General features: G+C 39.4%; 2 protein-coding genes across 4 annotated transcripts in view; both read left to right on the forward strand.

Annotated features, from left to right (window-relative positions):
• The window catches only part of kcnq5a (potassium voltage-gated channel, KQT-like subfamily, member 5a), a 106,565-nt gene extending 105,018 nt beyond the window's left edge, over nt 1-1,547 (forward strand). Inside the window, exon 15 of the mRNA XM_030071074.1 lies at nt 423-1,547. Within this exon, the coding sequence (XP_029926934.1) occupies nt 423-1,547 (1,125 nt within the window). The remainder of the gene's footprint in view (nt 1-422) is intronic.
• Nucleotides 1,548-6,039: 4,492 nt separating this feature from the next.
• Nucleotides 6,040-24,344, forward strand: part of ddx43 (DEAD (Asp-Glu-Ala-Asp) box polypeptide 43) — a 47,935-nt gene continuing 29,630 nt past the window's right edge. For all 3 annotated transcript variants that reach the window (XM_030071156.1, XM_030071153.1, XM_030071154.1), the window contains exons 1-13: nt 6,040-6,525; nt 7,632-7,687; nt 9,466-9,583; nt 10,698-10,871; nt 11,204-11,285; nt 12,623-12,782; nt 17,733-17,851; nt 19,695-19,805; nt 20,478-20,619; nt 20,889-20,989; nt 22,748-22,835; nt 23,096-23,223; nt 23,863-23,972. In XM_030071156.1, coding sequence (XP_029927016.1) covers nt 6,186-6,525; nt 7,632-7,687; nt 9,466-9,583; nt 10,698-10,871; nt 11,204-11,285; nt 12,623-12,782; nt 17,733-17,851; nt 19,695-19,805; nt 20,478-20,619; nt 20,889-20,989; nt 22,748-22,835; nt 23,096-23,223; nt 23,863-23,972 — 1,729 coding nt within the window. In that variant the 5' untranslated portion in view covers nt 6,040-6,185. The remainder of the gene's footprint in view (nt 6,526-7,631; nt 7,688-9,465; nt 9,584-10,697; nt 10,872-11,203; nt 11,286-12,622; nt 12,783-17,732; nt 17,852-19,694; nt 19,806-20,477; nt 20,620-20,888; nt 20,990-22,747; nt 22,836-23,095; nt 23,224-23,862; nt 23,973-24,344) is intronic.

Genomic DNA, 24,344 nt, shown 5'->3' on the forward strand with positions numbered 1-24,344 from the left:
ATTTTTGGACTCAAGTCTCAACCATTCTTTTGTAAGCAACATCTAGAATAATTTGCACAGGTAAGATCCTTGCCCAGGAGATTTTTCATGCACCATAGCACAAATTGGCCATAATGTGTCTGCATTAGAGTGATAAGACTGTTGATCAATACCAATAAATCAGTTAAAATAATGTACTGACAGTATACTACTTAGATGCTGACAGATCTGGCTTTCAAACACTCACTTTCTGTCTCTGACTGTGTTGGAGCAACCCCAGATAAGTGTCAATAGTGCAATTCATTGAAGAAAGATATAAGTTGTACAAGTCAAAAATTTAATTATTACTTATTAAGTAATTTTACTTAAGCTTCTGACTGTCACCAATTCCTGTCGACCCCTTCATGTACTCACTCTATCTTCCGTTTTTCTCTCCCTCCTAGGTGACCTCCATAGAGTCAAAGCTTGACTCTTTGCTGGAGGTTTACCGCCACGTCCTACAGAAAGGTCCCTCCGCGCTCACGCTCTCCTCCCTGCCCCTTTTTGAGCTGGACAACCACCAGCGCCACAACTCCAACTACCAGAGCTCCATCATCGGCAGGGATCTCTCATGTTCCCCCCAAGGGGGCGATCTGGTCAGTGGTGGAGGAGACAGTAATGATGAAGTTTCCCGATCCCTCAGTGCCAACCTCCCCAGGGGCCTGCGGCTCATCCTAGCTCCAGCTGACGATGATCTCCCCCCAGACTCAGCGCCCCCTTCTTACCCCCCGTCCACAGCCTCCCTCACCCCGTCGCCGCTGTTGCCCCCGGATAGCCCCTACCCAACCCTGGTCACCCCCAACAGCACCTCTAAAAGAGCTCAATTTCCTGATTTTCCGCCACCACCTCCTTCAACAGGTGGTTTCACCCTCCAGCTGCCCCCCATGCTGCACCCCTCACACCCCCGATGCCCCGCTGACCCCGTTCCGGACTCCACGGCAGATGGAGTGGTGGAGGAGGAGGGGAGCCTGGCTCCTTCTATCGTTGTAGGATCCAGTGTGGATGTTGACCAAGGAGGGGACACTGAAGCCAGCCCCACGCAGGAAAGGGTACAGCTGCGGGGGAAGCCTGGCTTGAAAGATGAGGGGGTGTGGAGGAGACATATGAGCCTGGAGGTTAACCCCCTGCTGCTGCTTTCATCAAGCCCAGATGGGAGGCCGTCACACTGGGGAGGCAGTCTCGGAAAATCCCATTCCGCACATAACCTCAGCCAGTTAACAACAAACCGTGCCCCTCCACTCTCCTCCATGCTCAGCAACAGCAACAGCAGCAACTGTAGTGACGGTTGCCGCAGCAATGCCCACGGTAACCTTAGCAACTGGGATGAAACAGAACTCTTCATCGGTGAGGGCAAGCTAGAGGCAGAGGAAGAGCATTTCAACTTCCTGTGTCAACCCACAACGGTTTCCAGCAGCCCCTCAGACTTCCTGCGGACTGTGGAGGAGGGATCAGCCAGCAGTCAGACTGCACCGCACACCAAGGGCAGCGCAGAGTCACTCAGTCAGCCTCCACACATACAGCTGACATAGCCTTCTTACACACTCATTCTCACACACATGCATGCACACCAGTGTTTGGGAAGATACCTTGAAACTTAAACTACAGGAAAGCTTCCCTTAAAACTATGTTAAGCAATGCTATGTGCGTTGTTTTGAAGTAAAATGACTGTTAACTCGTGTTTGATAGATCATTTTTACAGCAGCCTTTTTGACAGGAAATGGCAGGTAAACACAGGTGTTACTAATGACATTAGTTAAGGTTCTCTTCCATTTAAGTGCAGCAGAGTCTTTCCAGTGAGTCAGCATGAACAACAGCAGGATCCTGGCTCTGTTAGACCTGAATTAAATAGAACCTTCACCAGTGTCACCAATAACACCTGTATTTCCACTGCTATTTCATGTGAAAACAGCTGCTGTGAAAAAGGCCTGTTGTGCAAGGGTTCAACACAGAGGAAATGCAAGAAACTGTGGGCTGTAATGCCCATCGCCATTTTCACTCAGTGGAAACATAAAGCCAAACCAAACAAACCAGTTTGGCTTCATCACTGAAAAACTTTCTGTTGAATGTAAACTTTAAAAAATAAAGGGTACCATTTGACTTTCACCAAACTTAGCTTTCAAATGAGTGCAATCAAAACAAGGAAAAAGAAAGAAAGAAAGAAAGAGAGTAAGAAAGAAAAAGTAATGGATAAAATATACAAGTCCATTTTTTAAAACTAAACTTAGATAGATGGTAGTAGAGGGTAATTCTGCCCCAAAATGATGAGTAAAATGAAGAATAATGGAGTGCTAAAATCTTTAATTTAGTTGAACTATCGGCAAGCTAGTGCAAACTGTGGTCGAATCACTCACTGAATAAGTGAAACTACTTCCCAACACCGGTACACACACACGCACAGACACACACATACACACACACACACACACACACACACATCACTGCAACCACCATCCACAGGTAGTGAGCTGACTAGACAAACAGAGCTCAGACTGACACTAAAATGACTTGGATTATTTTTTCATACAAGTGCTTGTTTTGGGACATTCTTCTCAAGAACACTGAAGAGAGGAGAATCACTCACTTTATTCAAAGTCTGTCATCGACTATGAAAAATGTCATGCTATCCTTACTTATGCTCACATACATATCACTGCATGGACTATTTGCAAACACAAATGCTGAATTGAATAGTAATGGGTGATGTGACGGGAATGCCAGAACTATAAGAAAAAGAGTGATAGGTCAAATCCTCAGCATGCAGACGGATCTCAAGGATCTCATCCCACTCTCATTTTCTGCCACCAGAGAAATGTCAGCCTTGTCGCCTTGTCGTCAGTCAGCGTAGAGAAGTTGGCTGCAGCTAAATTCTTCGGCGAAATTGCCCAACAGCCATCAGTCATGCCTTAGAGCTGGAAAATGTCCCATTCGCTGCTGCAATACTGTTGGTACTATTTCTGGCAGTCACCCTGTCCTATTGGACACTAACTCTTAGCTGTTAGAGGTCTGAGTTGCAGTAGGCCATCTGAGTGTGCTTTCTTGACCGAGCATGAAATGTCGCATGTCTGAGTTGTTGTTGTTGCGGTACTTTGAGTCAAGAACAATCACACACTCACTGGTGGCCTTAATGTCCTTCTGCATGTTAAAGTATTGTATCCTCCAAACCTTTAGGTGGCAATAGCACACAAATCCTGCCCAAATTAACATCATTAAATTCTAATCTGAGTTAATCTTATGATAACTAAAAACAAATACTGCCAGCTCATACTGATAACTCACTTATTGTTTATTTTTCTAACAAAAAAATACAACCTCATGAAACCAAAGTTTCTTACAAACCCTATCTATTTTCTGGGCTCTAAATGTGCCATGTGCAGACATAGTGTTAGCCTCTTGGTTTGCTGTGCACTGCAGAGTTGACTGAATCATGTTGATCCTGTAGGCATGTTCTCACTCCATATGGCCATTCTGCTGCTACCAATACAGAAACCTGCATATATTTCCATCATTCAGAGAGAAAGAGACAGAAAGAGATCTCTTCACCAACAGCCAGTTTTGCAATCTGTCCTGTTAAATTAAACAATTACACTACCAAAAATTACCACACTACTTCACTTAAATTCTCTTTGTTTTCTCTTGCCCCTCTCAACAAAATGATCAGAAGTCAATCTACAGAACAACATAGTGAACAACTACAGCTGTTCACTATGCTATCTTGCCTACCTAGTGACTTAAAATGTTGATTATTACTGTACATCTGTCAGCGGCATTTATCTTTCATTTCTTTTCTAGAGAGTAGCTGAGAGCATATCTAATGAGTGCCACAATGGAGATGATATCTGTGACATGCATTTTCAACGGGGCAAGGGCAATGACATTGTGTGTGATGTTTACATTTTATATTTCCGGCCTCTAGCTGGCAGTCTTATCCAGAGCATCTTACAGTCTTGCAAGAGATCAAAAGTGAGACATTCTGGCCTATTGAGGCTCTCGGCCCTTCTGTCCCAAATAGCTACAGCTTACAAAGAGAGGCACTGGCATACCTGCACGCTAAATTGATGCACCCCCTCTTTGAACGTTAACCAGTTTCAGCCTCACTGCTGTAGTTTTGATGAAGACAACATCGGTAATTAGACCACTTAAGTAGCAAGTGTAGTGGGCAGGTATCTTTTTGTTTGTTTCACTGCCTTACCTGTTAGAGCAGGTAACTTGTTATAGCTGAAATGTGCATATACTCCCTCCTTGCCACTCTCATCATAACCACTTGTTGTAACTGCAGTTATCTTTAGAATTGATGATTGTCCAGCATTTAACAGATGCCCTTAGCCAGTTTAGAAGTTTGTGTTAGGGTTTTTTGACCATTTAAAAATGATGTGTTGCGAGCCTCTTGAGTTTGATAAATGATTTTGTCCCAGCGCTGCACATGATAGAAGCAACGCTGTATTGCCACCCAGCTTGAAGACAGAGCGACCCCTCATGAACAAGAAATATGCACAAAAATTATCAGCCATCTTAATCTTAGTCAGCCATGTTGATTTTTTGCACCTTTTTATTCTTGAAGGGGTATGCAGTCACAGCAGTCTTAAACATATTTTAATACCAATGAGAACTTTCATGTATCTTTATTTTTGAGCTGTATTTCCTTTGGTTTGAATGGTGAATAAGCCCATTGCTTAGTTGATTAACATGCTGTAGAATATTACAATATTATCTTTTAACAAATGACAGTTGTATTCACTTGTAGGTGGATTTTTGCGATCGGCTTCAGCCTATGCAAAGGTCGTTCTAATATGATAAAAAGTTTTTTATTAACATGAAAGCACAGTTCTTTTGGTGAGTTTGAGGAACCTGAAAATGTGATGTTGGTTTAATACTTAACAATGGAACATATATGTTATTGTTATCAAGTTTTGTTACAAGCAGGCCGACCGAAACTGTAAAGTACTTTGGGGCAAGACATGGAACACATTTTGGATAAGAAAGAAGGCCTATGGACACATCCAGCTGGGAAATTGGATGGATTATTACCCTCATAAAACTATCCCATCATCATTTTGCATCCTGTAAATTGCTTAATGGTGCCTTTTTTGCATTCAAAAAGCTTTGTTTTTCTTCTTCCTCTTTTCCTCTGGGCTACAGGAATCTTAGTATACAGTCTATGGTTAATGTCATGAGAGAAGATGTTTATTTTGGGTTGTACATCCATTAATGAAGTTAACTCTTGTAACTTTAGCCACAGACTTTATAGAGCTTTGATTGCTAAACTTAAAACCTAGTAATAACCTACAGTTTTCTCTACAGCTTGAACAATAATTTATTACACAACTGGCCTTAAAGCTTGATAATGTTAACATTATTTCTTTAAAATTAATTTATTACAGTGCACATATGTTCTTTGAATGAGAAATGCAAAAATAATTTTATTATTCATCAATAAACTACAACTTAACTAAAATCTCTTGGTGTGTGTGTGTGTGTGTTTTCTCAGTCATATCAGTGCAATGTAATACTTCATCTTTGATTTGATAAAAGTCCCAGCATTGCAGAACAAGACAGAATATATAAATGCAAAGGTCACACCAGTGGATTTTTCAACGCTGCCCTCTACAACATTGTAAAGATGCCCTGAACTACATGGAAAGTGTGTTGGAATTTGCAAATCCTTAATGTTACACAAGGCTATTTTTATTCTTCGCTTAACTTTCAATTGCCAGGAGCTACCAAATTCTGGTCAAATTGTAACTAAAATTTTAACTAAAATAAACCAAATTTATGGTTAGCTACTAACTTATTTTAGGATGTAGGAAGTTGTGGCGAGTATAAGCCAAAATAGCCATTCAAATGACTAAGAAAAAAAAACCTCGCCCGCAGGTGAGGCAGGTGCGCCTTCATTTTTCTCCACAGGCACTCCGCGGACTCGGCCTCTGATTGGCTAGTACTCGTTGCCTTCGTTGGTCGAGTTGGTTAATAACGGATGGGGGTGGGACTAGAGTTAGGTTTAGCCAATCAAAAGTAGGGTAGGGACGGTCTTCGCGCAGTGCAGGTTAGAAGAAAAAATAACGCCGCAAGTGGTCTGTAACGTGGAAAATACTTAAAGTTAAGGCTCCTGTTTTGCACTCCGCAGACAACAACTTCTCCTAACCTTCTTCCGGGTGTTGGGCGAATTTACAATGTCGGACTGGGAGGAAGAGTATGATGAAGTTGGCAACGCTAAACAGAAGTTTGCCAGTAAACCAGCCCGAGCTGAATGGAAGTTGACCATTAATGGCTGCCAGGCGGAAAACGCTCATTTCGATGTGAGCAACGTACCACGAAGAGGGAGAGGGAGAGGTCGGCGTGATGGAGGTGATGTGGAGGGCAGGAGTTGGAGGGATGGAGGCAACAGTGGAGGGTTTTCCCGGAGTATGGACCGTGGAGGCCGGGAAGTCCGGAGCCCCGCCGAGGAAAAGTCGGACTCCGCTCCTCCCATGACTTTTGGTCTGGACAACGCTGCAGTTGGGAGAGTGATTGGTTAAGTCGATAAAATTTGTTTCCTGCCTCAAGTCTCTACATTATCAGCTAACCACCAGTAATTGGCCGTTAGCACAGCTAGATACCTCAATATAGTTACCACTGCAGTATCCTTAAGGTCACTTAAATTAAGTTAACCTCCGCCAAAATGATGTCAGCTAGCTTCCTGTGAAATGTCCATTAAGCTGCAGTGCCAAAGCGTAAGATGTAACGGCCGGTGTTGTCAACTCCAGTATCTCAAAATATCATATTGTTTAAGACCAATCAAAAAGGATTTATAATACCCAAATGATGACCTTCTGAAAAATATGTCCATTTAAGCACTCAGTACTTGGTCGGGGCTGCTCTTGCACAAGTGACTGTAGTTTTGTCAAGCTTTAGGTGCCATATTTGACCATCCCCTAGCCAGCACACCCATCTGGGGCCCAAATTGGTTGCAACTGGGCTGATATGTGTAGCCCATCTGGGATACCCAGCTGGGGCTCTGCTGATGTTGTCTGCAGTTTCCATGGAGGCCCCACATGGGTTGACAATGGGCCCTTGATGGGCTCCATACAGCACCCATGTGAATAACACCAGTTTATCCCATTTGAGCCCCTGATGATTTATATTAGATTCCAGTTAAAAAGGAAGTGAAACATTTAGGAGTGGTTATAACAAACTTTATATACAGTCCAGACAAGCTGAAGGCTGCCATCAAAGCAGCCTGGGCTTCAGTAACACCTCAGCAGAGACACAGGCTGATGGTCTCCATGCCAGCAGCATAGATGCAGTCATTCATGCAGGGAGAGCACTGAACACGTATTGAGTGCATAAATGAACATACTTTTTAGAGGGCCAGCATGTCTGCATTATAAATCCTTTTGTTGATTGGTTTTATGTAATACTCTAATATTTTAAGATATTGGATTTTTGATTTTCATGAACTGTAAGCCGCAGTCATCAAAATTAAAACGAAAACGCTTGAAATATTTCACTTTATGTGCAATGAATCTCAAAATATATGAAAGTCACTTTTTAAATTAAATTTCACAAATTGCTACTGAAGAAAATGATATCCTAATTTTTTGAGATGCATCTGTACAATCCTACAATCCACCCAACAGGTCGCGGAGGCGCCAAAATTCGTGAACTTGAAGAAACCACTGGTGCAAGAATCAAAGTAAGTTGGCTAATGCTGCATCTCAAGATGCGGTTTATTTGGAGCCCAATATCACCGTTTACAGCCTCAAAGGGCTTTACATGCCCACATGTTCACAACAGACACGATGACACCCCTGACTTAATCCTCATAGAAAATACTCCAAGGAGACCCCACCTGGCACCTGGGAAGAAGATAGCCACACTCACACAGAGCCTGCATAGTTGAGCGAATGAGACACGCATAGTTCTGTAATTGCAAGGCTTTAAGTAACACTAGCCACTATAAAGTTCATCTGTTTGGTGGTTCCAAAAAGTTTGTCCATTGGTCCTGGATATGTAGATTTTCTGCCTGTGCTGTTGTCAAACCACCACTCGTCGAAGTCAATTCCAAGACCAGGTTTAGTTGCATTAAAGCCCAGACTAGGGCTAAAGGGGATCAGGAACAAATCAAGACCACAATGAGAGCAAATTGAGACCCATTAAAGACCCAAATAGGCTTTAAACTGTGAACAGTTCTCTCCAAAAGAATGAATATTAATGGTTGAACAAAAACTTTTGTGCACGTAATGTATTAAATGAAATAAATAATTTATTAAGTGTATAGAAGGTGAATGGCTGCCCTGCTGATTGACTTTCATTCATTCTAAAACAATAAACCAACTTGTAACTCATCTTGTAACTGAAATGTAACTCAGCCATGGGAAATGTTTAATTGTAGCTACTGAGATGATTTTCAGCTGTGACTATGATTATTACTCTTGAAATTGTATTTTTACATCAAAGTTTTATCACTGGAGTCTGTGGCACTCGTGCATCTAATCCCTCTCATGAGGGTGAGGTGAAGAAGGTGAATTGTCCCTGAAATTGTTTGTAGTGCTGGGGGCAAGAAAATTACCAATTTTTCCGCTTTCCATTTTTTGAAAGTTCACATCCACTGTGGCCAAGTCTGAGTCAAATTTGGCACAAGATTATGACATGAAAAATATTGATATCAAACAGATGCTCTGAAGTCTACAGTTTTGTTTTTGTTTTTTTGTTTTTTTTTTTCAGCAGCAGGGGGAAAGGGTTTTGTTGTACCTGATGTGTGCATGCTGGAATGAATATCAGTAGGTAATTTAAAAACATGAAATAAAATGATACTTTATTGTAAAACAAACATTAGAACATATATGATATATTATGAATTTTAGTAGCCTAATAATTGGTTGGCCATGAACATCGGTAGAGAATACACTGCAAATGTTCATTTAAACTGTAAAACCTGGCTGGCTTAACATTAACTAGTTAAATCTACCTTTTTTTCTTGATTTCTGATAAAGTAATACTATTTTCTGCCCTGTTTGTCACTCTGCCTGAAGAGAAACTACTGTACTTGTGCTGTTGTTGGCTGGACTTCAGCAAGCCAGTGCTATAAACATGAAAATCTGTGACTGACTGACTGACTGACTCAGTGATGGACCGATGGTGTAACATATTGGTCAGCAGAGCATCACTGCTTCCTGTATTTTTTGTTTCAAATTAAAAGCCCTCTGGTGTTTCATACATGGTCCAGCTGTGTACTTGGTTTTGACCTAGTCTTGTTTATTCACTTATCATGACTTTGTAAATGACTGACGTCCTGTCACTGTTCCAGTTGCTCATCCTCAAAGTGGAGAGTAAGCACCTGACTATAGAGTGGAGTGAATAGCTCCACTGAGTCGTGTAATTGTGACTTCATGACATTTCATATCAGTTTGAAGGAAAATGTATGTAATTGAAACACTGTGCCCTTTGTTTAACCTTTCTGGTTTTTTGCAGATAAAAAGAGGAGACTATGAGAGTGAAGTGGTCGTCTTTGGGTCCTCTGCTGCCCAGCAAAAGGTCAAGGAGATGATTGACGACCTTATGGCAGATGGAAGCTCTCAATTCCGCAGTGGTATGAAGAAAGGTTTCTTATATAGTAGTGGATATGGTGGCTCTAAACAATTTCCAGACCAGAAGTGTTTGTCATCCAGTTGCCATCCAGTTCATATAGTAATCTACAAATGTCAGAAGTGCATCTCAGATGGCATCTAGTTTTGACCTTTTATCTCCTCCCTGAAAAGGTTAAATTCCTAAGTCACCAAATAACCAGTGTTTGTAGCCACTGTTAACTCATTGGCTGCCAGCCATTTTCAGACAACTCAACTATTCACAGAATAATTATGTAAACAGGGCTGGGCTGCGGTGAAACGCGACTAGATTGCCGTGAGCTATGACAAAGCCGGGGTTGGTGGTCAGTTTTCTTTTTTTTTTTTTTCTTTTTTTTTTTTAGATGGCGCCTGAACGCAACATTAGCCTCCGCGGCTAGCGCAACTTGCCTAGGTCGCTTGTCTCCATGGTAACCATCGGAGTCACTGGAATTCGAAGAATCCTTTCTCAAGTTTGCTCCCGTCTTCCTACTAGAATCACAGCGACACACACTCTGTTCTAGCGTAAGCTGCCTAAACTTGCGACATTGCAACATTTTTCTCTCTCTCCTCTCTGCCTTCTCTCTATCGTTTTGATCCTTTCTGATGCAGATTCGAGCACAAACTTCGCCGGCCCTCTCCTAGCATGCCCCATTGAAAAGTCTAATTAACGTCGTATGCCGTTTTTGGCAGTTAACGTTTGGATTTGAATTGACGTCTATAGACGTCAATGGCAGCCAATGAGTTAAGAAATACAGTGTTCATCTGCAAGGTGTTGGCTCTAGATATATTTTGGTCCATAAAATATCCATAAGCAAACTAAAGAAATTGGTATGGGATACAGCAAGTTCCAGCTGTTCAGCTGTACATTATCTATTTCCAGAATGGAAACAGATGAAACCAGCAAGTCAAACGGTGATCAGTGAGGCAGTCATCAAAAAACTGTATGCACAGAGTAGAAGCAGTAGAAGCAGTTTACAACAGCTTGTCCTCACCAGCTGCTTTAGGCACAGCAAATCTAATTGCTGCCTTTTGCAGTGTAGTCATCACAGATAGCCATATTGTAGTTTTGATTTAAATCCAGTTTACTGTGCATCCCAGGTGGAAGCTGTGGAAGTAGAAGTGGAAGTGGTGGTAATGGAGGAGCAAGGCATGACTCTGTCTGGTCTGCTGCACAAGTGCAGGCTGCACAAGCAGGTGAAAAACCCCATGCAGTCATTGACTGGACAGCCATAAGACAGAACAAGGAGAAGTTTCAGCAGCTGAAATGGAAGGGTGAGTGCATACACGTTGCCACTGCTGTGCTTGTGAGGGTATAACTTAAGCTGTTCATTCCCAGATAGACCAGCTTGTTAAGCCAATTAACACAAACCAATAAGATCAACATATAATAGGTTGTTGTTTATAAAACACTATGTAACAGTAGTTAAGAGTGCTTCATGAAAAAGATGAAAAAACAAACAAACAAACACACAAACAAAAAACTTTGATTAGTAGGGCTGTACCTGCCAACTTTGCATATTAGCAGCTCCAAATGGCAGCAAGAGGTAATTGTTTGAGTTTTGCAGATTTGTGTTTTCTAATATTTTCCATTTTGAAATCCTCAGACCTCCCGCCCCTTAAAAAGAAGTTCTACACTGAGGCAAAGAGTGTAGCCATGCTTACAACAGAGGAAGTCGATGAGTGGAGGTAAACCTGGCAGTGTTAGGCTAACAATTTTAACAGCTATTTAGCAGCTATTTACACTATCCTCTTATAGTGTAAATAAAGATGGAGAGAGAAACAGTGTACACATGATATTAGACTATACTGGACACCAAGTGTATGTGTGGTTACTTCCAGATGCAATATCCTATTTACAGCAATCCTGATCAGCTCATGATATAGTGATAACAATATTGAGAAACTAGGGATCAAATATGCCTGTATTATGCTTTTTATTGAGGCTTGTCCCTATCTTATCCCGTATTATATGCTTGTAGACTGCCAATGTCTTGGATATTCTTAGAGACTCTTGGGGATTTTTTTGGGCCACCTCATTTCCCTTAACTATTTGTTGTAGGAATTGTTTTCTTAGGAATTATTTTACAGCCTCTGGTAAATAGATGGTATGATTTATTCACCTCTCCATTTGTCATTGGGAAAAGCAGGGCTGTAAGAATTAAAAGCAGATTTATATGAGGTACAGTTAAGGTACCTGTAAATACTGTTAGCTGTCAAGGATGCTTAAAACCAATATTTAGGGTAGATATTAGAGAACGACCGATAGTGGATTTGGCCGATAGCCGATAGTGCCGATAGTTGTTTACTTGGCCGATAGTCAAAAAAGCCGATAGTGCTGTTAATGTAACGTTAGAGTCAGAACAGACAAGCAATGATGTTAGCCTAACCCGAATCAAAACATTTATTATTCCAGTAACATAAACCTAATTTATTAATGAAGCTACATTATATAAAGTAATCTTTTAATATAATAACCTTATGAATTTACATAGATACCTTGTGTTAGGGTGCACCTTCCAGAAGCCAGTTTGTGACAGTTTTTTTTTTTTTTTTTAAGGACTAGTTTTGTGTGTTTATTTTGGGTGCCAGTCAGGTCTCTCTCCTGGCATTTAAGATTTTAAGTCAGTCAGGTCAGTTTAAATATGTGTACCAAACCCTCACAAAGGACATGTATGGCAACATAATACATCCCATATTGTATGACACACAAATTCAATACACTACACACACAACACTTGGAGTTTTAAGGTGAGAAAAGGTTTGCTGTATTATCAGTCTTTTTAACTCGCAACTCAAAATCACAACATTCATCATGTCTTCCTTTAACTAAAAGACGTTTTGGTTTCTTTTAATCAGACATAGGTTAAGGGATGTTTTACGAACCTTGACTGTTTCGGTCGAGGTTCGTTTTTTCTTTTTTTTGTTTTTTTGGCCTATGATAATCTCGGTTGCATGACATGAGTTAAGGTAGCTCGAGCATGAGGTGGCTCACTAAACCGGTGCCACCTGTCTTTTGTCCACAGAAAGGAGAATAACAATATCTTTGTGGATGACCTGAAGGAGGAGGGGGAGAAACGTTCAATTCCCAACCCCTGCCGAACCTTCCTGGAAGCCTTTGAGCTCTATCCAGAGATCATGGACAATATTCACCGAGTTGGTTTTACTAAACCAACCCCCATCCAGGTATAAGCCAGGCACCCTAAAGTGTTTTTTACAGGGTTCCTACCCAGGTATGGAAAATGCATTTGATAATGCTTCATCTCGATGCTGTGTCCCATCGTATAGTCAAGAAGCTAAATTTGATTTTTTTTTTTTTTTTTTTTTAAGGAAACAAAATTTACTGTGTTTGCCCAATTAATCGCCCGGGCGTTTAATACGCAAAATCAACTTGGACCCCGGGCGTTTAAAAGAACCAGGCGGCTATTCGCTGCAGGCCTTTATTTTTGCACAGACCTTCACCAGGCAATTATTGTGATGACAGTTAATGTCCAACATATTTACAGTCGGTCGATTTAAGACGTTAGCTAGCTCTCTTATTTTGACAGAACACAGAAGTGCCGCACAGTTATTGTGTGGCTAACTGTTTACTTCTGCAAAAATAAGGTGAATAGCCTTATTTTGGGTTACCTCAGTGTAATGCAAATAATTGCCCCGGTGGTTATTTGGGTGGGAGTTTAATAGGCAAAATGGGTGCAAACCCCAGGCATTTAAAAGAACCAGGAGGCTATTTGCGGCCGGGCGATTCATTGGTGAAATACGGTATATGAAAAGGTGTTTTTTTTTTTTTTTTTTTTTTTTTTTGGTTTACCTGCCATAGTGAGGACATGTGTGTATGTATATATGTATATATGTGTGTGTGTGTGTGTGTGTGTGTGTGTGTGTGTGTGTGTGTGTGTGTGTGTGTGTGTGTACACATATATATATATATATGTACACACACACATGAGTTACTATAGCCAGTATTTCTAGCAAAATGCATTTTATGTACACTTAGAGTGCTTGTATCCAAAGTAGCTTGAATTGTCAACTATAGATACATTTTAACACGAGTGGCTCCAGTGCAAAGAGCAGAATAACAAGACCATAAACTCTTGAAATACCACTGAAGTAACTGTATATAAATAAACTTTTATTTCTGAATTTCAATCACAAGTTCACCTTGTCCACACCGGTGAACAGTTGTAGCTCTTCTTCTGTAACAAATAGTAGTGAAATCCTCTGAACAGTGCTGCTAATGAAATTCACATAAACTTGATTTTTTTGTTCTGCCAGTACAAGTGGTAAGCTGTAGTACCCATCTAGATTGCTATTGCCACTGTCATCTTGTTAATTCAGCATTGAAAGAGTTAAATGGTAAGCAAACGAGCCATTGAACTGAAAATACTCCATACATGTTTTGCTGACACTGGAAATATTTTTATCAAGGCAGTAGAGAAAATGAAACAGGCAGCCACCCAGGGATTGTCCAGGCAGGAAAAAGAGCTTTTCTTTTCTTGCACACACGCGCACAGTTACACAATCACCTGTCAGTATCTTCCTGTAATATTATTTTGTTTACCAAGTAGTTTCCTGTTCCTCAAAGCAAACTGGAACACGCTCCTCTCCTCTTGGTAAATGTTTTGTTTTCTGGTAATCACCATGAATCACTTGGATCTGGTGTTTGGAAATACCCCAGTTAACCAAAGGCATAACAGAAAGTCAAGTGCTGAGTTTTTGCAGAAATGGAAGTTGAAAGAGCTTGGTGATGCAACATTTCACCTGGCCAAGATTGTGGTTAAATAAACAAATGTTTTCGACATAGACACCAAAATTTACCATGTTGCCCAGTGGTTTTTGACTCAACAAACTTGAGCTTTTTTTTTTTCTACGTTATCAGTCATCTTATGGCATAAGGCAGTGTCCCATCCCCTGTGAGATGTAATAGATTTGCCCTGGTTGCCCAAAAGAAGTCCTGGTTGCAGGTATGCGTACCAAGAGGTGATGAATTTAAATCTAGAGCCAAACACAAAGTGTATCTCAGCAGTGAGTGAGTGCTCCATTCAGAGAAAGCTGGACGCACCAACATTTCATCACCTCACTTGTCTCTGTTTCCTTTGCCATAACGCCAAATCACAGACCAGCTGTTTTGGGGAGCATCAGTGTGCTGTGTGCACTTGACATTTGTCATGTTACACTGTTTCCGGGTCCTGAAATTCAGTTCTTAATCTGCTTACCTCTTCCTCTGTTTTTGCGACGGTAGTTTGCAAAGCTGTCTGATACAGTTTTAATGTTCTTATTAAAAGATAATAAACCAGTGATGATTGCATTTCTGAGCAGCTGATGCTAAAAATAAAAATTCTTATGATTCGGGCCACAGTTGTTGTCAGCTCAAGAGTTTGTTCGATTTTATACTGTGAGAGCCTAGAGACAGGCTGGTTTCTTTATAAAGATTGCTTGTCTTGGCAGAAAGGAACGCCACATGAGTTGTGCAACTTTTATCAAACGGGGTCAGACTTGTCCTGAAGGATGCATATTTTACTCTGTGACGCACTTTGGTTTAAATGTGCCATACAAATAAAGCTGACTTGACTATGTAATGATGCGGTTTGGAGGTTCATTATGTTCTGGCTTGTTTCTGCAACAGATCACTCCAGATGTTTCATTATTTTGGCCTAGAAGTGCTCTGGTAGCACACAATTTTAGTTGAGCTAAGGCATAAAACTAATTTTTGCAGTGTACCGAAACAGATATCATGATGTTCTGGTTTTGTAGTTGATATGCTGATTGTGGGCATAAATGATCTTCAGGGGCTAGCAGCACTGAGCTATAGTTAATATTGCTGTCCTATTTATAGATCAGTAATCAAAGTAGTCGTGGAAGTAGAAACTAGTAGCAGGGTTCTTGCTGTTTGAATATATTTGGGCTTCACAATTATTTATGTGTAATCATATATTACAGAGTTAGTTCACTGATTCTTGGGAATTTGGATAAAACAGGTTTTAATTTTGAAAAAAAAAAGTGTGTTAAATTACAAAATCTGAAGGTATATCATTATAGGCCAAGGTCTTGGCTGTTCAGCAATCTACCGGTGCAACCTCCTCATTTTGCATTTTTTTCATAAAATAGGTTTTTCCAGTTATTAGGCTACTTTGTTTTTGTCAACACCATCACCATAATGTTTTTTTTTTTAAATTTGAAAAACATATTTTTGTATTAAAGAGACAATTACTTTAATAACTCAACAGCACCAAAGAAACATATTGTAAACATATTCATTTAAAACCAATTTAACTGCATCTGACGGTGGTGACACTAATCTGACGGTGGTGACAGTTGCCTCATTAAAACATACATTGCCAAAATTTATACCACTCAAGTCAATGGCTTCTTGCTTAACAACTTTATTTAACTATTTGGTATAAAAAATAACAATCCTGAGCACTGTTACAAGCATTTTTCAGACTTCAGTCATCACCGTCAGACCACCGTCAAACCTGACGGTGGTGACGTCTGACGGTGGTGACAAAAACCTACTCTTTCACATGATAAGCATGAGTTGTTCACATTAGCCAGCTTGTTTTCGCCCTGTTGCTACCTGCATCAGACCTCTTCTTAAAAAGTATACATTTATTCCATAATCTAATTTAATATTTTTTATACAGAAGTGACGGTGTTGACAATTTATGGTTGTGACAGTGGCAGTGTCCAAAAATATGAAGAGATTTAAGAGAAAATAGAAAACTTCCAGGAGCCTGAGCGGTCTTAAAGCATGCAGTAGAGCTGAAGGTTTGAAAAGGGCTCCTCAGGAATGTAATTGACCTTGTAGTTTTTTTATTATTATTTTTTAAATAAATATCTGATGGTGGTGACGAATATCTGGGACACATTTTTAGCAACCACAAAATAATAGTAAATATTGTTCAAAACCCATCGTTTGTAGTTTTTAATACATATTATGATGTACTCTTTCATGTGGTAAAGATATTATTCAGTGAAATTATTACTTTTTGTTGTTTTAATCAAGTTGAAATGATTATCTCCTATCCGAGGACAACTGGTTTTGTAGGGCATGGGCCAACATATAATCATTAAATTAATACAAATTAAAAATAAACCTATGAAAAAACCTTACAAATGTGCAAAGGACCCCCTGATTATGCCTTTGATTCTTTTTATTCATTAAAATGTTGTAAATTTCCAGCAGAAATAGCATTTTTCTTAGTGGGACATGATTTATCCAAATTCTCAAGAATCAGTGAGTTAATTACAGAATTTTACAATAGTTTGTTTTTACTTTGACCAGTAACTATAGTTGAAATAATCCAGAGTTTTACATTGGAAGAGTATATTTTAAAAATGAATAGTGAGTAATTGTCATGATCACCGTATCAAGCAAAATAATCTGAGTGATTAGTTTAGCCATTCTCATGTAGCCATAGGAAATCTGGTAACCTGTTCCATCCTCTTCTGTCCTCAATAACCTGTGTATTATCATTATTACATGCTGATGCCATGCTAAAAGGTTGGTATCTGTGAACACCCGTTTAGCAGTCTTTATACACAGCTGCCCTAACTCTAAACTAGACTCATTAATTGCAACATTTTATCTACACATTTATACATTCTACTAATTCTTGATGCAGTTTTGTGTAACATTTTTTAAATTTAATAAATCAACACCTGCCATTTAATTGGGCTGCTGATTTTTGAACATTTAAGTTTCAAATTTTGACATTATTCTTTGCCTTTAAGTGATTTTGTTTGCTTTTATACATTGTTTATCTGCACCTACTCTCTTGGCCAGATAGATCTTCCTTGAAAAAGAGAATGTTACTCTCAATAGGACTACCTCTTTTTTAGGGCTTGTTGTTGTCATGTCAATACATTTGTATTCCCACTGTGTAAGCTCGTCTTAGCTCTGTTTGGCCCCAAAGTAAAACAGATTGTTTGTTTTGTTTTGAATTATTTTTGAATGTCAGCTGTGAATTTGCTATTTTGTTTTGTGGGGTTTTCTTCTTTTTTTTTTTTGTTTGTTTTTTAATTTCTGGGTGCAGTTTGTCACATAATTCCTGTAGTTTTTCTCTGTCCATGTTGAAGAAAAGCATTTTGTTATGATAATTTTAATCTTGGCCCCTCCTTTGTTTCCTATCCCAGTCTCAGGCATGGCCGGTGTTGCTGAGTGGGGAGGACCTGATAGGCATTGCCCAGACAGGAACAGGGAAGACCCTGGCCTACTTGTTGCCAGGTTTTATCCATGTGGACGGACAGATTGTGTGAGTCCAGAATTTTAGGCTTTAGGCAAGGTTCTCATCAAGAATGACTTAGGAACACATGAGGAATCAAGTATCCCAACAACAATTTAACGAATGGGATAGGATGATTTCAGGGTTCATTTGGAACAGTAGGAGAACTCGGGTGAAATTCAAGACACTATAATTAGAAACTATAATAAAAAAAAATATATATATATGCTGCTTGATGAAATCCTCTAGTGTGTTGGTGTCTACCAAACTGTGAATCCAAATGGAAAATGCTGGAAATTACAGATACTCCAATACAGTCACTATTGGGTAACAAAAATCAGGCCGAAATGAGTTAAAACAGATTAAACCAAAGGACTTTATTTTTTGATAAGCTGTGGTTTAGGTTACTGAAGAAATTACAGTTAGAGAAACACGCAGAGGTCTTGAGTTAGATAGCATATGATCCAGGATTTGAACCTGCAAGGTTGGGTGGGAAATTCAAACTGTTGGTGAGCAGGGGCATCACGTCTTTCTGTTAAGTCACCTCAAATAGTCACATACAGAGTTATCAGGATATAGCAGATGCATTTGGACTAGAGAAGTAGGACTTTTTAGGTACCTGCCAATTAGACATTATTTTAGGGAAAAAGTGCAAAACATAAAAACAAACTAATATAACTTGATTACTATATTTTCTGATGTATATACTATAGAGAGAAGTAACACATTGATTTCTAAAATATATGGAAGAATATAAGACTCTACAAACTACATTAAACAAAAATGGGAGCGAGAATCAGACTCTCAAATAACAGGGGAGGACTGGACAGAGATATGTGCATCTCAGACAACTACTACAAAATCAGGATGCTGGAGGCAATTTGGATGGAAGAATTTAGTGTGATTCTTCACTAATAAATTGTCTCCTAAATTCCACATTTTTTGGGCATGCCCTAAAATACAAACATATTGGCAAGAGGTGGCACCTGAGATCCATAATAATGGAGATATTGTTGACGTATTCATCCCTTTCACTATACTAAGGAAAAATACCAGAAATTGTTTTATCCAAAGATAAGTATTTAATAAAGATTCTCTTGGCAAGTAGTAGGAAAGCTATAATTTGAAAATGGTGGCAGGTTGATCGTTCAACTTCAGACCAATGGCGGTGTATTGTAAATGAAATATATTGTATGGAGAGACTGATTTATTTTAAGGCTTCAATTGGAGAAATGTAATAAATACTGGGAAAAAAGGATGGCGTATTTACACCACTGAGTAAAGTGTGACATGGAATATCAAGATGTATGTATAAAAATGTACTGTGAGCTGAAATTGTAACACCATGACGACCTCATGTTCTTTGTTCTCAAATTAAAAAAGACTTAAAAACAACAACAAGGAACCAGGAATTTCTATCTAGTTCTCAGAGGATGCAAGAAAAAGAGGAGAAAGGTTAACCGCCATGCACTGTGGCACAGTGTGTCTGTCTAATGATCTGGCTTGTTTTTGTTTGTTGTAAGGGGTGAGACGAAAATCAGGTAGGAAAAAAAAACGCCAAGTCGTTATTGACTTAATATGTAACCTGATTGCATTTTGCCTTGTAAAAAGCTCAAAAAAGGCATACACCCTATCAGAGTGCACCTGACCCCAGCTGCTAGCTAACAATTTCTGTTATTTTTGTGGCACTTCATGTTCCATATACCTCTTAAATGTAAACAAAGTGGGGATGCTTTCCCCGCTTTTCAATGGACTGCACCTTTAATTATTGTGCCTATGATTGTGTCAGACTTTCTCCTTATCTGTTTGACCATCTTTTCATTTCCATCCTTGTTCGTCCATCTTTTCCTTGCTTTCTTCCTTCCTTCCTCAGACCCAGGGCTGAGCGAGGTGGTCCAGGCATGCTGGTGCTGACTCCCACCAGGGAGCTGGCTCTGCAGATTGAAGCTGAGTGCAGCAAGTACAGCTACAAGGGCTACAAGAGGTACAAGAGGCCTGCATCGTTATATTTCAAGCTTAAATTCAACAGGTTGATATCAAGGACGTAACACCATTTGTAAACTGAGTGGAGTTGCACCATATATGGGGAAAAAGTCTAAAAAACTTTACTTATACAGCACTCTTCAGAACAGAGTTATTACATGTTTTTACAGGCTATACAACCCATCCTCCTTCTTGTTTGCTTCAGCCCAACCAAACCCATTGAACATGTTAAGAGGGATCCAGAGGCATTCAACAGATTATCAAGATAAGACTCCTTACAGCAAAATGCAGCCATCCATTCTCTTAGTTCTGCCTTTAAAGGTTAATGGTTTCTGGATATTGTAATGTTAAAGTAGCAAAGAATTACACTTTATAGCTCCTGTATAAGAATATAACCCTACCGTGTCATGGGCTGGCAGTGTTTTGTGTTGTGCTGTCCATGTGCCCACTCACCTGTTTAATAATGATATGCAAGTCTTTTAAGCTCTACCATTTGACTACCAAGTTGACATATTCCAGTTCAGAAAATGAGTCCTCCCACATTACCGCTCCTAATATGATCCTCATGAATTTTGATATACATGAAGTTTTTGTTTCAAAGCTCTGTTTGAACCATGAAACCATCAGCATGACTTAGAGAATGTTTCTCTCTCTCTTCCCCCCTCTCTCTCAGTATGTGTATCTATGGCGGTGGGGACAGGAGGGGTCAAGTCAATGTGGTAAAGAGTGGAGTGGACATAGTGATCGCAACGCCAGGCCGACTTCACGATCTGCAAATGAATGAGATCATCAATCTGCGCTCCATCACCTACTTGGTCAGCTGACCGCATGTTGTGGTTTTGTGTGTGTGTGTGTGTGTGTGTGTGTGTGTGTGTGTGTGTGTCTATGAGTGGGTATGAATGGGTATGAAGGCATAAGTGATAACAGTTCTTTTTGTGTGTGACTATGAATAATTGTGAACCTAGTCGATTTTCTTCTATTCTTTTTTTTTTCTTTTTTTTTCTTTTTTTTTTTTAAGTATGGTGTGTATGTTCTGTTTTTTTGGTTTGTTTTTTGTTTTTGAAACTACTTATCATTGGATAAGGTCCTGGATGAGGCAGACCGAATGCTAGACATGGGCTTTGAGCCTCAGATTATGAAGATTCTCCTGGATATCCGTCCAGACCGACAGACTGTCATGACCAGGTAAAAATCAAGTCACATGAGGCACTTTCAAGAAAACTGGTCTGTGTTTCATGAACAAAGGACATGACCAAAGACAAAATATCCCAAGAGAACAAACAGATCATTGAAAAAGACTGGTAGCACAGTCTCTGTATGCATAAAATGAAAACAGTCCATTTCAAACATACTCATTTAGGCTGTTTGGAAAGGGTGTTGACATACACTTGCATAGGGCTGGGCGATTATTGCAGAAATCAAAATCACGATTAATTGAATTTTTTACCTCCATTACGATTAATGAACGATTATTACCGATTATAATAGCTTGAATCTTTTGCAAACAAAAAGGCAATGTCAAACTACAAAAAGCTGCATCTCTTCTAAACAAACATTATTTCAAGTAATATTATTGCTATATTATTATTAGGAGTAGTATATATATGCACTAATAATAATATAGCGTGCCTGCATAGTAAGCAGGCTATATTAATTTCTCAGAATTTTGCTCCCTAATGATTATTATTATCATTATTATTATTAGTAGTAGTAGTTGTAGTAGTAGTACAATAATTAATCATCAGTATCTAGGCTATATATTTTTATCATATCTATATTATTCTTATTCACTACCCAGAATCATGGAGCGATGGACATATGACATCATGACGTCAGTTAGCTTCTGTTGTTCTTAGCAGCCAAGCTGTGTGATGGTTGTGCGCTAAACGGTGCGGTGAGGCTCTTTTGGCGTCTCTCTTTTTAATCCGTGCTGCTTAAACTGCTGGAAGTTTGCAGTGTACAGCCTGAGTGAGGACGAACGGACCATGTTTACGATGACAACAGGAGCATTTTGTGATGTGACGTGTTGTGGTGCGGTAACTGGAATAACCGACATGGGCAGGATTATGTCGGTTAAGGGCCCTAAATGTCGGTTTCGATTATTTTTTGATTAATTGCCCAGCCCTATACTTGCATGTTCTGTTCACAAATGCCCTAGTCTTTATCACCTAATATAAGATTTTCAATATTGCCATGGAAACAGAAGACCACAAAAAATACCAGAGTAAAAGGTGTTCAGTGCTTCAGTATTCCTGCCTGTATTGGCATATTCTAGCCGTGGATGTTTAATTGTTATTACAAGAACTCAAGCTGGCTGTTGTGCACACAACAGCAATGCAGCATTGCAGTGTTTATATGTGCCAAATTATGAGGATGCAAAATATAGACATCTGCGACATGTCAACATGACATTTACATTGTGCTTGAAGGGTAGTCATATTATTGTTGTTGAGGTAAATATGCTTTGCTCTGTTAAACAAACTAGTAGTGTTTAATGACTAAACTTTAACATTGCACATGAATCACACTTGGAATTGAAGGATCCACCTTTTTTCAAAGTAACATTTTCTTGTACAATATCATTTATGAAGAAAATCAAAAGAAACACAAGTTATTTTTAAAGGCTATAAGGATACTAACTTATTGACAAACAAAGAGTTTTGCCTGACTAATGCATTGTACCGAAATATTGCAAAATAAATGTATTATTGGAACTTTGTCACTTTATGAGAGTTTTTTTGTAACTTTTGATTTGATGACCCTCTCCTACACACCTGTCTCATGGGATAGTTGTGCAAAGTTTCACACCTTTGCTAACTAGATTGTCTTTGAGAAGCATTGGATGCAGAACTCAAGCCAGTGGCTTATTTTTCCAAAAGGGATAAAAAATAATTTGATATGACATAGTTTACGACTCATCCCCTCACCTTTTGACATTTTTAGTGCCACTTGGCCTCCTGGCGTGAGGCGACTGGCCAGATCCTACCTGAAGGACCCCATGATGGTGTATGTGGGCACCCTGGACTTGGCAGTGAGTGGAAATCATCACACTGATGCTGTTATTAGCTGTATTCACTGGAAACATACAGTCAGAATCATATTGTTTTGTCCTGGAATGTGCTGGAATTTGGTGACACATCAACAACAGTTGAACAGGTAGGGTGACATTTCTCTGAAAAATGTCATTTTGACTGGTAAAAGCAATTCTTCACTGGGCACTGCCAACTATGATGTGTGGTGCAGCATTTGGCATACATGTCAACATGCTCCTCTTGTTTTCCTGTGTTTGAGGCGGTGAACACAGTGAAGCAGACAGTGCTGTTTGTCCATGAAGAGGAGAAAAAGTCTTATGTGTTCGACTTCATCAGGAACATGGAGCCCCAGGATAAAGTGCTCATCTTTGTTGGAAAGAAGATTATGTGAGTTCAGGATGGGTTCTCTTCAGGCTGTGTTCTCACATACCAATTTTTATTGATTTATGTTTTCATTTGTTTTCTCATTTGCAACTGTTATTGAGTGAAAAAAGCATCTTCCTGCAGGACACTGCGTAATAGATCCTAGGTTTGGCCGATTGACGATTTAATTGGCAATCGCAATTTCTGGCCCATGGAAAAATGCAGATGACTAAGTTGTTGCTCTAAGCCAACAACTTAGTTCTAGGAATCAAAGCTTACATTAGGACAACACTGAGACAAAATTGTTCCTAAAACCAGGTGAATGATTTTGTTGTTGTGATTCTGGTCTTAAGATTCATTCTGAATAGCATTAAAAAGTCTCCAAGTCTTAAAGATTAAAATAAATCTAACCTGCAGGTATCCTGTGTTTGGCTTTTTGAGGCCTTGTGTTGTTTCTCATTTCACTGTCACTGTCAACTCCACCAAATATAGCTTAGCCAAAGCCAAAATGTATAGAATATGGGCATTTTAGTTGGTGCAACAATGTAGTAATGCAGAATTATTGTTTTTTATATTGATCCCTGAGCATTAGATGAGTGTGAGGTGTGTGTTTGCACATGCATGTCTGTTTATCTGTGTATTTGTATTTGAATACATGCGCAGGGCTGATGACCTGTCCAGTGACATGTGTCTGCAGGGTCTGATAGTGCAGAGTCTCCATGGCGGTCATGAGCAGTGTGACCGTGAAGAGGCTCTCAAGGATTTCAAAGATGGTATGTAATGGGAAATGACTTGGCAGGAACATTATTTAAAAAAAAAAAAAAATACACAAAGACTAAAATATATATTTTCAGTGCGTAAATAATGGCTTTATGTTGGAACAGTTCAAAGTGAGTGTGACAATAGAGCTTTTTTTTAAATTCATAAATACTCGATGGAACTTAGGTTTGTTTAGGTCTAAGCTAATAATTTACTTGTTTACATTTTCAAGAACTTCCTTTAACCAGAAATACCTGTGTGCTGTCTCCTTACTCTCTCATTATTCTAACAGTAATTTGAATTGGCTGGCAGTTTAAAAGTTTTTGCTGCTGTATTAATGAAATGTATAGATTTTTATGTGTCGGCATGACTCTGTTGCATTTGAT

This window comes from Myripristis murdjan, chromosome 15 (assembly GCF_902150065.1).
Source record: "Myripristis murdjan chromosome 15, fMyrMur1.1, whole genome shotgun sequence".
NCBI lineage: Eukaryota > Metazoa > Chordata > Actinopteri > Holocentriformes > Holocentridae > Myripristis > Myripristis murdjan.